Source organism: Astatotilapia calliptera, chromosome 8, assembly GCF_900246225.1.
Source record: "Astatotilapia calliptera chromosome 8, fAstCal1.2, whole genome shotgun sequence".
Taxonomy (NCBI): Eukaryota; Metazoa; Chordata; class Actinopteri; order Cichliformes; family Cichlidae; genus Astatotilapia; species Astatotilapia calliptera.
Genome location: NC_039309.1, coordinates 12,244,282 through 12,258,299, shown reverse-complemented (window position 1 = coordinate 12,258,299; position 14,018 = coordinate 12,244,282). Strand labels below are relative to the sequence as shown.

General features: G+C 41.5%; 1 protein-coding gene across 5 annotated transcripts in view; it reads left to right on the top strand.

The window, feature by feature from the left end:
* The first annotated feature begins 805 nt into the window (after positions 1-805).
* Positions 806-14,018, top strand: part of LOC113028358 (adenosine kinase) — a 127,643-nt gene continuing 114,430 nt past the window's right edge. Inside the window, exons 1-4 of one of the 5 annotated variants that reach the window (XM_026178566.1) lie at positions 806-1,035; positions 1,192-1,328; positions 4,899-4,973; positions 5,064-5,117. In XM_026178566.1, coding sequence (XP_026034351.1) covers positions 1,279-1,328; positions 4,899-4,973; positions 5,064-5,117 — 179 coding nt within the window. In that variant the 5' untranslated portion in view covers positions 806-1,035; positions 1,192-1,278. The other 4 variants (XM_026178565.1, XM_026178562.1, XM_026178563.1 and 1 more) reach the window with 4 other exon arrangements.

The window sequence follows — 14,018 nt, the reverse complement described above, 5'->3', positions numbered from 1 at the left end:
GGAAACTATATCCGTTTTCTACTAAACTACTATCTATTGAACTGAATGGAACTCTATTGAATTAAACAAACATAGAGGTCATGTGTGGCAATCCAGAATCTTTTTGGTGTGTGATTGAGCTGTGTTTTCACTCCACAATAATTCCTTTATAGCACAGGCATTTGTTATGCCCTGTCTAAGGGGGACAAAACAAAACACCAAAGCCATCCATCTTCCCCAAGTCACACAAAAACCTAAGAACAACTTGATGTAAGGCCACACCAACAAATAAACAAATCTATCTGCAAAGCCAAGCCGAGCTAACGAAACCAAACCAACATACCCTGTTTGTTTTCTATGTGTGAGCACTTTTAACATAGCATTCACACTTAGGCGCAAACTCAGGAACCTTGTGGTTTAAGATGACCTGCTCTACCCCCTTAACCACAGCCACCTCTTTAAAAAAAAAAAAATACCACCAGCAACGTTCTCACACTTTGACATTTGCAAAAAGATCTGAGCCTGAGATAAGTTATGGATAGACCTTTTAGGTCAAAGCTTGCCCAGTAAAGTGGCAAGCTTTGAATTCTATACACCTCAACTAAGTTACACTGATTCACACAATTTGTTAAAAAAAATAAAAATAAAATCACATTCATACTTTGTAACAGAGAAACACATTCAGATGTATGTTTTGTAAGTAAGTAAACAATATTCTTGTTCTTGTGACTCGATTTGTCTACCTCAAAAAGAAATTTTACATTTACATACATAACTGTCAATTGTGTTTTAATTTGAAACCACTGAGGATTTTATGACTTCACTACTACCCCACATTTTGCAAAGCAACCCTGTGTGGGATGGGATCCTCTGGTGGCCAGCTTGTGGCCCGAGGGCCCCATGTTGGACACTTTTGATTTCCAATACAAAGCTAGTATACTACTGTGGCTGTCTGCATGTTAACTTTGATCCATGCTATGTCTCCTATCCAAAAATGACGGTGACGCTGAAGTTAAGTAGTTGGAGCAGAGGAAGGGGGGAAAGCGATAACGAGAGGTAGCAATTTTTTTCCACATGTCTGTCCAAATGCACAGTGGCTGCTCGATCGGGCCGTAACTAGCTCCCTTCATTTTTATGTTTATTTTTGCTACTTTTCTTTCTCTGTCGTTGCATACTGTCGACTAATTTCTTCATCATCATCATCATCTGAAGGGGCAGGAAGCTGAATCCCGTCTCCAGCAGTTAGCAGCAGCTTCCCTGGCTCCACGGCGACGGCACAACCGGCAGCAGATTTAAAAAATGTCCGAGGAAGGACCGAACATGTTGACAGGGAGGAAGACGGCGTTAAGGTAACAACCCGAAAGTATTTGTGTTAACATATGCGACGTACGGTGTAGCTAGCAGCTAGCTGTTAATCGATGCTAATGTCTCTGTTGCCGTGGTGAACTGAGAGCGGGAGGTGCACAGTGATGGCACTGGGGCGGCTTAACCTTTGAACGTTACATCAGCTGGATGTGTACGCTGTAGTTAGCGTTTATGCTCGGTTAAAACAGCACGGAGCACAGCTAACGGGAAAAGGCTGGGTTCGTCATCACATGACTGGAAAACAAGAATTTCCGCTACATTTACCCAGCTTGGAAGTGCCCCTTTAAAAAATAAAGCACACACATGCATAAAAAATGTCGTGTGTGGGCAATCTGCAGAGTATCGTGTTTTTAAATGAAAGGTACTGGGGACAAACTTTAACGTTATCCAAGAAGTTGAGAGGACGCTATTTAATGCTGTATTTTCACACAAAAAAAATGGCAGGAGCTACAAATGCAAAAGCTTTTTAAATGCAACTTTCATTGAGTAATATGAAACATGTAAAGGGAACGGATACGTTTGTATGTTTTTTATCATTTTCTTGTTTATATTTTTTATATCAGTATAGGCTCAACATATTGCAGCGCACACAGCTGATCTGTTTTGTTGACATTAAAAGAACACGGTGTGAAGTGAAGCGTGCTACGTTCATGGAAACTTAGGAAAACTTAAATGTCAGCATAAATATCTGAGGCACGTGGGCCGAGGCAGTGCTTTTACACCCATTTAAACACACAGGCATGCAGAGGTTGTTACATGCCTTTAAATGGTCACACTGAAGGATGCATCATCTCTATGATTGGCCCAGGGGCAAATATCTTTTTCTCTGCCCATATTTTCTCACATATTATCTCTGTCATTCACGCACAGAGCAATAATCAATATTAACAATAACATCATTCTAGCGGTTGTGTCAGAGGTTGTGTTTGTGCTGTGAACTCACACCATCTTTTTTTAAGCGGGACTACCGGATGTGGTAGACCCGAGGGCTCAAAAGCACTGCAAACAAAGAAAATACGAGCAAACAGAAGAATGCAGCAAAAACACAGCAAAAGTAGAATTAAAAAAACAATACAAGAGGAATAAAATACAAGGAAAGTAAGGTAAAACACAATGGAAGTAGATTGAAACACAACGGAAGTAGAATAAACCATCACGGACGTAAAATAAAACACCACAGAAATAGAATAAAATACAACCGAAGTAGAATAAAACAGAATAGGTGCAGAAAAAAACAAAACAAAGCACACAAAGCACAATAAATTGGGAAAAACAGCACAGAGGAAAAAGAATAATGTGTGTTCTAATCACACGATTCATAAAGTGCTGAAGATGCATGTTTCCTTCAAGTTATCGTCTCCCCTAAATTACATGCATTGTGTTTTGTGAGCCTTTTTTAATTTGCTGATGTTTTCTTAGTTTGCAGTGCATTTGACCTCTCAGTGCAACCATAACCACAAGCCCAAACATATTTAACTTTGATTAACTTGGAACAAGAAGAGAGAAGCCCATTAACCACAAGTCCTCACAGACTCACTGGATGGGTCATTTATAGAATTCCTCATTCAACAGTTATTTCACTGCTTCTACATACATCTCACACATGAGTCATATTTTTAACATAGAAATGGTAACAAGGATTCAGTTGTTTACAAAACCACAAACTACTCATCCATCAGAACTTCATCTTTCAGGCCGTGCGCTCAGCAAATCCATAGATAACACTGCTCAGACCCTGAATCTTAGCAGTTAACGCTGTCTGACTACTCTATAAGACACTCACCGAAAAAACAAACTGTTGCATAGTTGATGCCAAAAAGTTTGCAGGTATTTGGCAAATGACAGAAAAAAAAGTCATCATTCAGCTCTTTGGAAGGAAACTGGAATGTGAATGAAATGGTGCAACGGTTTAGGACCTAACCACAGTAATATTAATCGGGGACAACATCCTCATTTCGATTTTTTTTTGTTTTTTCTTTAAATATTCAACACTGAAAAAATTAGAACAAATTAGAAAAAATTAGAACAAACAGCTTATAGTGCAGGAAGTACAGTCATACAACCAGAAGGGAAGTGTATGAGGTGTGTTCCTACACAAATTATCTTCAGTAAGGTGCCTATTTTCATCCTGTGCTTAAAAACAGGCAGTATGCAAGACATACACAGGCTATTTTATTATTTTAATTATTTTATTTTATTTATTTTTCTATACCTATTAATAGCTTATCTAACAGTTGTGGACACACTCACAGAGATATATCAGGAGCAACCCGGGGTCTTAATATATACATTTATGGTGTAGCTGTAGAATTGATCCACAAACCTTCTGATAGTTAGACAACCTACTCGACTTCCTGAGACAAAGGCTTAAGTAGAATTCTGCACAAGAATAGACTATTTGGAACTAAAATTATAAGCATTGTTGAATCTAAAGGATCAATATACCTGTGATATATGTGTGATGGAAAATAATTAATTTATTCTTATTTTATTCCATTTGTGGACAGGTTACAAGTGAAAAAGTAAAGAGTTTCCTTCGCTAACTATTCTTTAATATTTCAGATTTTTAGAAAAACGAGTGTTCATTTATAAAAAAAATTATAATCATTAAAACATAACTGAAATTTATACATATTTATATACAATGCATGTGGCCGTGCTCTGTTTGTAATAGAGGTCCACCGTTTTTGCTGAGTTCCCATTGCCTGTGAATGCATCATCCAAGGCCTTTCAACATTGGAGAGTCAGCAGCCAATCATATGGCTAAAAGACGCTAAGGCCCGCCTATTTCTTTCACCAACAGTCAGGGTTGGCCAAAGTGCAGCTCCAGTTCCTGTAGTCAAAGAACACGCTGCTTTGAACCAAAGAAGGAAGCTGTTGACCTTTCAGTAATAATCAGTTTAGGCTGCAGGGGTTTCTGACATGCCAACTCCAAGGTGAGAGCCACATGATTATTATCCTCCTCTGTTTACACCGTAAGCATTTCTGCTCTTATGACTTTATTGTTTAAAGCATGAGCTAACATCACTGCCAGACTTTCAGTGGGTTGATTGAAAGCATTGAGCTCACCTATTGTTGAGATGGATAAAGGCATGTTGAGCTTGAAAGGCCAAGTATTTCTCCCTGTGCTCTGAGCTGTTACCCAACTTTCAGAAAGCATACTCTGTCCTCGGGAGTATACTTTGACCGCTATGATATCTTATTACCTCATACTTTTAGGTAAATGGGTAATCTGTAGCTGTAGTCTAAGAAAACCTTATTTTAAAGCGTTTGCATGACACATAGGTATCAAAGGCATAATAATCATCTGCAGGAGTCATAAACAGTTCATTCATTAATTACTCTGCTATAAGCTTAAAAGTTTTCAGTCGCTTATGTTTCTGTAGCTTGAATTTTCCCATAAAGAGATGCTCTTTATGGGTCCTTCCAGTGTAATTGACCAAATCACAAACAGATGATTTTCTGTATCACAACAGACTGTTTGTTCCCCCTGTTCATGCAGAGCCTGTTAGTGGGAGTCTCCATAACACAATATGCTTTTGTCTCCCCCACAGTGAAAACATGCTCTTTGGGATGGGAAATCCCTTGCTCGACATTTCAGCTGTTGTGGACAAAGATTTCCTTGACAAGTAAGTCTAAATGCTTCATCTGTTTCCCCTTAAATCATCCTGCATGCTCAGAACACACTTAATGTTTGTTTGCTTGCCCTTTCCTGAAAGGTTTGGACTGAAGCCGAATGACCAGATCCTCGCAGAAGACAGACACAAAGCCTTGTGAGTTAAAACTTCGCTCGTAACCCACGCTACAGTCGCTTGTGTAATGCAAACAGTTAAAAACATGTGAAACCAAATAAGGGATACACTAGCCATTCATACACACTACTACCATCTTGACACTGTAAGCTGTGCTCAAAATAGCTAACTCATACATTGGCCCCGGGTAGCTGGCAGCCTCAGAACTTTACACGCCCACATTTTTCCAGCTCTGAACCCATGCCAGGCTATAAATAACCTCTAAATTTACAATTGCCTTGTGGCAAATGTAAGTTAGTAAGGGTTTTTCTGAGTTGTGAGTTTCTTGTAAACACGCCTCCGTCACATTGCAAGCAGTAACACTATATCCTTCCTCAAAGACACTGTGGCATGCCCCCGCTTGCAGCCCGTCACTCTGTAGAAACAAAGAACTAGGCTTTAATCACTGACTGACCTTACACCACCCTTTTCCTTCTGTTTGATAAGGTACAGATGGTTCCTTTGCAGGGAACTTGTTGTGTGAATTTTTTTTTGAAGATGTTAAATATGTGCACCATCTGTAAATAAGAACATGGTGTGAGAGAGGGAGGTGTTGGGGTTCCCTTTGAAGTTTGAAGGATTAAACAGTTTTCACACTGAGAGGTAAATCACATGTTCCACATTTAGCATATGTAAACATTTGTTATGGGTTTGCCTATTAGTGTGTGAGTGAACTGAGATGTTTAATAATTACCCAAGCAGCAATAGAAAAAAATCACAGGTTTTCTGAGTTTTTATGACTTTACTTTGCCTGCCAAGTCTGAAATGTAATCAAAAAAGCCATTCACTGGGACAGAATAACCTCTTCTGTGAATCCAGCTCTCTTTTATTTTTAAAGCATGATGGATATTTTCTGACGGCAACATTTCATTTTGTCCTAAATTGGCAATTTGTGTCTCTGCAACCAAATGTAACCCAATGCCTGCTGCCTTTCAGTTCACTCTAGCAATAAAAGTGCAACAGATGACTTTTTAAGGCCTTTCGTTTAACCAGTAGCAGGTCACCTGCGCTGAAGTGCTCCTTTAGACAATTTTATTACATCACACTGGTCAACGTTCACACCTTAAACCTGCTCAGTCAACAGTTATCTGCTGGCCATTACTACTGGAGCACTTCAGTGTTTAAGGTGCCCTGTTGAGTTTTTAAAAAAAGTCTTTATGAAAACAGAATCGGCATTTTCATTGTGTAAAACGGTCTGTTTTAAGTACGATAAGCCAGATAGTGGCACTAACAAATGAGGAGAGGCCAGTGGGAATCCTTGGACATGTACAGTTAATTGTTACTAGCATTACTTTAACAATTTGACAATAAAATGGCTTAAAGATGTCAAATTCTGAACAGTTGGCACTTTTGCAAAGACAAAGAAAAATGATTTTGTTGTCCATTAAGACGTTTTAATGTCTTGAGTAAACTTTGTATTGGATTCAGTGTGACGGAGCAGTGGAAAATTTGACTCATGTCAAAATAACCCCCATATTTATTTGTATTGGGAGCTCCAGTGGAGCAGTGGTCCTGGCTTTGGGGTTTCTGCACTGCAGATGTTACATCGGCTAACATACTGTGATGCTGTGATTGTGCTTCCCAAACCCTATCCATAGACATTTAGCCAGTTTAAAACCATAATGTTTAAATTTTCAAAAGACCAGCTTAAACCAAAGATTGGTGACTGCTACCGTTGACTGTGCAGAACTACTGAGCCACCCCTCATTTCTTTATATTTTGCTTCCAAGGAGCCAGACTTTCTTGTAATGTTTCTAGGATAAGTGACTATAAGCTGCTGTTTCCAATGAGTCCAATTCAGTTCAGTTTTTGTACCCTTTCTTGTTGTTTGTTCAGCCATTTAACACTGACATACAACTCAATCAAGTATATATATAAAAGGCATCTAACTCAAGGGCTGAACCACTGTAGAGTCTGCACATAACAGACAACTTGGCAACGAACCAATTTTAAATTTAGTATCTTTAGCCACTTTGTTACTGCAACCAGTCACAAAAAAAAAACATAATTTGTTCCCATTTTTTTTTAGTTGAATAACACACATTCACAGGCATAAAATTTTATTTTTGGAACAGCAAGTTGATTCCCAAAGAAAATTTTGCATATGGTGAGGAAACTGGACAAGTGGAGGACAAAAGAAGTTGCAGACCTACAAAACTTTCCACAACAGGTGATCAGTATCTGAAAGTCCTTAGAAAATAGGAAACATCCAGGAAAGAGCTGACACAGAACTTGAGAGTTGCATTTGGCTCTTCAGTTGATCCATCAACTGGTAGCTGAAGAACAGCGATGGTCTTGAAGGTTAAATGACTGATGAACTGGACTGAAAATCTTTCCAACCACACTGCAAGTGTAGTAAAAGCATATGTGGATAGAAAAACATAAAGTGGAACACTATCAGTCGTGGATTGGCCTCCCCAGACCTGGACCTCAACATTAATGAAGCAGCGTGGGATCATCTTGACAGAGAAAAACAGCAAGTATCCAACGAAATGTCTGGAGAAATATTCCTGAAGATTACTTAAAGAAATGACAGTAAAGCCTTAAATATCAAGTTTGAAGCACGTTTGAATTGTAGGGTGGCCCGAGACTTTTTGTACAGTACTGTAGAATAATAATGCAAATGGATACATAGCCTATCCGTACCAGGCTGCATTAGTCCATAAACTTTACTACACTACTGCAAACCACCTACTGTGTAGCTGTTACATGCTGTAGTAAATCTGTGAAGGCATTATAAAACTATGAAGCACCATAACGATGCAGTTAGAGTTTAAAGACAGATCAGTACATCTGATCATCTGTACTTTACAATGGACTACCTTGTCGGGTCTTGTTACTTGACAAAAGGACACATGTGACCTTGGGCAGGAGCAGCGGCACAAAGCAGCATCATCAGCAGTGTTGTTCTCCTTCAGCACAAAGGCAGCGGTGTTATCTTTAGCCCCACAGACACTGTTCTCTACACATTCTGCACAAGGTCAGGGCAGGATTAACATGCAGCTTTGCTGGTTAATTCCCAGCACAATGCATTTCAATGCACGTCCCCTCAATGCTATAGACACCAGCGTGCCTGTCATCATGTCAGTCAATGCATATCTGAGTAAGCATGCAGTATTTTTATCATTCTGAATGTTAACTTTCGACGCTGCAGCATGTGCCACAGTGTACCTATTAATGCTGCTTTGCTTGAGGTTTGGTTTGGTTGCTAAGAAGTCACGTGCAAAGTCATTGGCTTACGGAAGAAGAAGAAGAAGTCCGCTGAAGTGTTGTGACAAATAACTTCATTACTAAAAAGGACTTACAAGTCCAGTCAACTAACACCATTGTTGCGCTACCGAATCTACAGAGTGTAACACGATTCATTTTTTCCTCCCATCACCCTGGTGGGAGAGAGATCATTGGATGCAGTGCGCTGTGGCCATGCCTGAATTCAATTATCTAGTCACAGCAGAGCCCATATAATCCTGTTGTTGCTGAGAAATTGCCTGCTGGACAGTAGAAACTATCTACATCCATGTTAGTACTGGCTGGGGACTTATTTTTGGTGTAACAAGATTCAGCCGCGTATTCTTAGTGATTCAGTAATGGATTAGGCACCAAAATTCACTGACTTTTGCTGTTTTCTTTTGTTTTCTGTCGCAGTAAATTAAACACGTTTTTGTTCTTAGACTGTTATTTTGAAAATTGCAAGACCTCAACTCCATCTAGCACTTAACCTTCTGACATTTTAAGATATTTAATGTTTTTTGCAACAAAATTTTGATCAACTTAACTGAAAAAATAATCGAGAGATGCAGGAAATTGAATGAAAACAATCATTATTTGCTGCTCTGATTTGGGTGGGGGGTGGCGGGGAAATCTGCCATACAGAAAAACAACCCAAACTTCCTGCTACATTCCATTTAACCACAAGCCCCGGTTCACTGCTGGGCGTGACCTTTCTGTTGTTTCATAATGCTTCTTTTCTTTTCACCTTTGCCAACTGCTGCATCCTTTCTTTCTCCTTTGTAATGCATCAAAGCCCTCAAACTATAATATACCTGTAGTTAATTTTTACATGATGCAATCTTAAGCAGTGCTATTATCTTGTATGAGTGACAGCATCAGTCTCTCCTCCTCAAAAAGCAGCTGCGAGTTCTGCCGGTACCTGTATATTATTCCTGGTTTCACAGTGTGGTGGTTAGTCTGTCAGGCTGGAGTAAATGCAAAATACTGTACTGTTTGTTCACATTATATTTTCTTATATATTATAAATATAAAATATATATTTTTATATTTTTTTGTGGTTAGTGAGCTGCAGTTGAGAGGGTCTGCTTTCAGCAGATGCTGGTTTTTCAGGCGAAGCCTCTGGTTGTTTTGAAATCGAGGTATGAGAGGAAACCAACTAACCAAAGAGCTGCGTGAGACTTCCTCTCTGCCTGCTTAGACATGTTAAATTCAGAGTTTCAGTGGGTAACTGTCGTAACTGTAGTTCCCTCTGACTTTTTGCAGCTGTTGCTGCCATCGTGTGGATTCAAATATGAGTTTGATTCCTGCAGGATTTTTAAAGGCTCTTTGTCATGTGCCAAGATTTGGGGTACGTTTGACTTTGTGTTGTGACCAGATGAACCCAAAGATTACTAAATTCAAAATAAAGTTGTGTTCTTTACTTAGGTCATGTCTAATTTTTCTTTGTAGTGTTTGCTTTTTTAAAATATTTGATGCTGATCATTTGCAGTATTCGTCTCATTAGCACGTGGCGAATATTTATATTTTAACCTTGTCACTTATTTCTTGGCAGCAAAATTCTTTTTAATATGTTATTACTTTGCAGAATATGGGGCATGCACCCTATATGACCAGCAGGGGGCAACAGTAACCTGCTGTTTCTACCCCCCTAAAAAAGAAGTCTCCATAGGAAACAACATGTCAACATAATGAAAACACGCCTCTTTCTGCAGGAGATTATAATGTGGGACATGCAGCATTTCATAATATAATATCTACCCAAACCCTCTTGGGAGTGTTAAGTGAATCATATTAGCGCTAATAATTATTAGTGTATCAAATGAGCGTGTCATTTTTTACTGTGAGAGTATTGTCACCTCAGAGGGGTGGTGGCGGCGGCGGTGGGGGGAATCAGCTGGCTCCTGAATATTAGTGCTGTTCAAACATTTGTTTTATGACTCCCTCTGTCCAATGATAATTAATTGTTTACTTTCTCATCTCTGGATGATGGCGTGACTCTTTTCAGTAGTTGTTTGCTCACAGCAATTAAGTTCATCAGTGCTCATCCTATCCTCTCCCCCAGCCCCCCCCCACCACCACCTACCCCGTCTCCCTCCTTTTCTCTGTTTCTCTGTGCTAAATGCAGATTAGCAGCATCACAATCGCATCCAGAATGAGAGTAAACTCCTCATTATGCCGTGTGACCCTCTGCTGCATGAATAATTCAGGGATGCAGTGTTAGTGGCTGGCTGTTATTAGCATTCCGGATGGCGAAGGATAGGGGAGGGTGGGGGGGAGGAGGAGGGTGGGAGGCTCATATCACTGACAGGGCTGACTCAGGGGGATCAGCGCTGGATTGAGACACACATCACACACACATCATCACACGACACAGGAGATCAGTGGAGGTGCCTCTCCACTAACACACCCTGCTGTCTGTGTACATCTTACACACCCCTGCTGCTGCCATGCAGCTCAATCTGCTTACTGGGGGAAAAAACAACAAAGGCCTCTCTCGCTGAGTACATGCTAAACACTTTGGCTCCCGGGTTCGTGTGTGTGATAGATTCTGCTCTGTAAACACACTTGACTCTTCTCCTCTCTTTCTATTTTTTATGTTTTTAATATATAATGAAGTGAATCGTGAGTGCTAGACAACCCCCCCTCCCTTCCCCTGTGGAGCTATCCTTGTGGTGTCATAAGGACAGACACTCCTGCTTGTTGTGTGTTTGTGTGTTTGTGTCTGCTCACATGCATGTGTGCAGGAGCTGCATGTGCTTGCCATGGTGCCACTTCACTGGATGTACTCATGCTTGACTGAGTGTGTAGACACATTACACACCCCCCACCCACCAATCCTTTTATTTCCCAGCTCCCTTGTCTGGTAACGCTGAGTGCTGTACTACAGTACTTAAACTCACCTCTGCTGGCAGCTACCGGGTCAGCACGTCCGGCTCCCCCCCGCTGCCGAGGACAAAGGTCACGGGCCTGCATCCATCAGCCGACCTCTGAGCCAAAGCGAGAGAGCAGAGATTAATGGCACTCAACCGGTAATTGAGACATCAGAAACACGTTCAGCGACCAGGCGCGCTGCTCTTGATGTTTTATTGATAACCGTGAATCTGGCAATTTGGGACGCTTGCGTGAATCTGACGTGCTCGCCAGAGCCGTACTCAGCTGTAAGAAATGCGAATGTAGACCTTGTGAATTATAAAAGAGGAAAACTTTTCAAATACTGGAAAGAAAGGGGGGGAAAAAACAGCGCAGGGTCTCCTTGTTCCCGTGTTGGTGCTTTCTGTGTGATGAAATTTGTCAGCGTGCTGTGCAGCCGCTTGATTTCTCTGCATTTAAAAGCATACATGCTGCATTATGAGAGATGGCTGATGCAATCACAATTAAGGCTTGTCCTCGTTGGAGCTTTGAATTCCTCTCTTCCACTCTCTCTCTCGCTTGTTGATGGCCACTGCCAGCAGGTGGTGCCAGAAGGAAACATCACAAGTCAAAGGGGGCGTAACAAACACAATCTACATCTCTGTGCATGTGGGCGCTGCTACCCCCTCCTCACCTCGTCTCCCTCCAACTCCCCGCTTTTAAAGAGCGTTTTATAATTAAAATGTGGGCGTCTCAGCCAGTACATACAGCATGTTCAGTTCAGAAAAGCATGCTCAGGGCTATTTTTAGTCATCTTTGATCCCCCAGCAGCCACACAGGAAAAAGCCACTGATGGCAGCAGCCCTTTTTTTTTTTTTTTTTTTTTTTTTTTTTAACATGAAGGCTAGTTAGTGCACTATCTGTGCCGATCATTTCTCTACACCTAGCCTGTGCGGGGGTAGAGATGGGAGGCCTGACTGGTGAGCAGCAGCAGCACTCCCCGTGTATTTAAAGTTCACACTGGGCCATATGGTCCCCGCAGTAGGGGGTGTTGGTGGAATTATTCACACGGAGCGCTCTGAATCACTGAGATCCTGGTATCAACCTCCAAGATAAGGGGAATGTCTCAAAGGCTTTGTGCTCCGGCTTCAAATCTCAATCCTCAAGAGAGCACCAGAAGCCCCATCCTTGCTTACACACTCCCTCTTCCCACTCCTCTCTCCCTCAGTGTGTCCCTCTCTCTCTCTCTCCCTTTCATTTCCTCACACACACTCTCACACTCCCTTTCCCACATCCACGCAGTACAGTGTGACAAACAACGCCACCCTCTGCAGCGCGAAGCCAAAAACCTGTGACATTTTAGAGGAAATAATATGAACTCATACTCCATGACCAGATTTTGCCCCCACCGCCTAATCCTTGAGTGCAGCCTAATTAAGTACAAACAGCAGTCCTCAGCTAATGCCAACAAATGGGCTGCTGCTGCTGCTGAAGCTGGATTGGCCCATTATTAAAGGGACGCACAGTTGTCGTTTCTGCATTCTAATGCAATTACTCACCCATTATGACCATGTAATTGTGCAGTCATTAATTGTGTATCCAGTCTGTGATGCAAAAAGTGTCACTGCAGAGAAGATGTGGCACTACTTTTTCTTTCTTTCTTTTGCACCGAGGTACTCGAGGAAGGTTTTCTTAGCTAAAAAGGGATTTGCCCCAGTGGATTGAGATACCCGAGCGATGCCGATACTTTAATGCTTTTGTACAAATCAACATTCATCCCTTACTGTAGTCTATTAGAAGATGTCAGAGGACGGGAACAAGGCCTCTGTGGCTGTTTGAATCATGACTCATTTGTGTTCAGTACTTTTATATGCCTCATTCTTCGCCATCTATTCCCATCCTGCCCTAATGTTCCTCTGATAAGAATGTCCTATTCATTCTGCGTTCCTCACCGGTTGCTACACAGAGAGGGAGTGAGAGAGAGAGACTCTACAGGCATTGAATGAAAAGCACATCTATTTCTGAGAGGGAGCGCGAGCATGGTAGAAGATAATTATTGATTTGAAATAAGAAAAGATAAGGCTCAACCTTGAGCAGCCCAGCGATAGCACACAGAACAGAATAATTAATGGGCCTGTCTTGTGTCGGGACAAGCTTTCACACTGAGACGAGCGTATTGATTTTATACAGATAAACTGCGTAACCCTTTGTGAAGGGTTTGACAAACAATTTAATTGGGGGGGAAAAACAACAATATTCCTCACCCTTTCCATCTCCCTTTCATCATGTCCCCGAGCTGTTTTTCCTCCGCCTGACCTATGGAAACAATTACTGTGCATCAGGCCTCGTACTGCCTCCAGACTACCAAGGAAGGCTGGTGTGGGATGCACACACACTGATTAGGGAATCTAATCAATGGTGGAACCTGTCTCCACTCCAGATGCCCGTGTTGAAACTGGGATTACCAAAGCCTTTTAGCTGCATTGGCCCCTCTCTGTTTCTGTCAGATAGAGAGAAGATGGATCTGCCTGTTTAAATATACCTGCCTGCTATACTTGAAGCAGAGATAATTTACTGTTCCTGTACAACCCTCCTCCTGCCTAATCCCCAAGGAGAGCCAGCAAAGAAGCCCCAGTCCGCTCACTTCTTCCTTTGCCCTCCCCTGATTAGCGATAGAGGCCGTTTGATCATGTTTCCCTGCCTGTCCTTGTGATTTGTAAGCTGTTTAAACGTGAACGAGGCAATTAAACGAGGACGAACGGCGTGTAGGAGAGAAGGTGCCGCGGTGATCATTAGCGATGA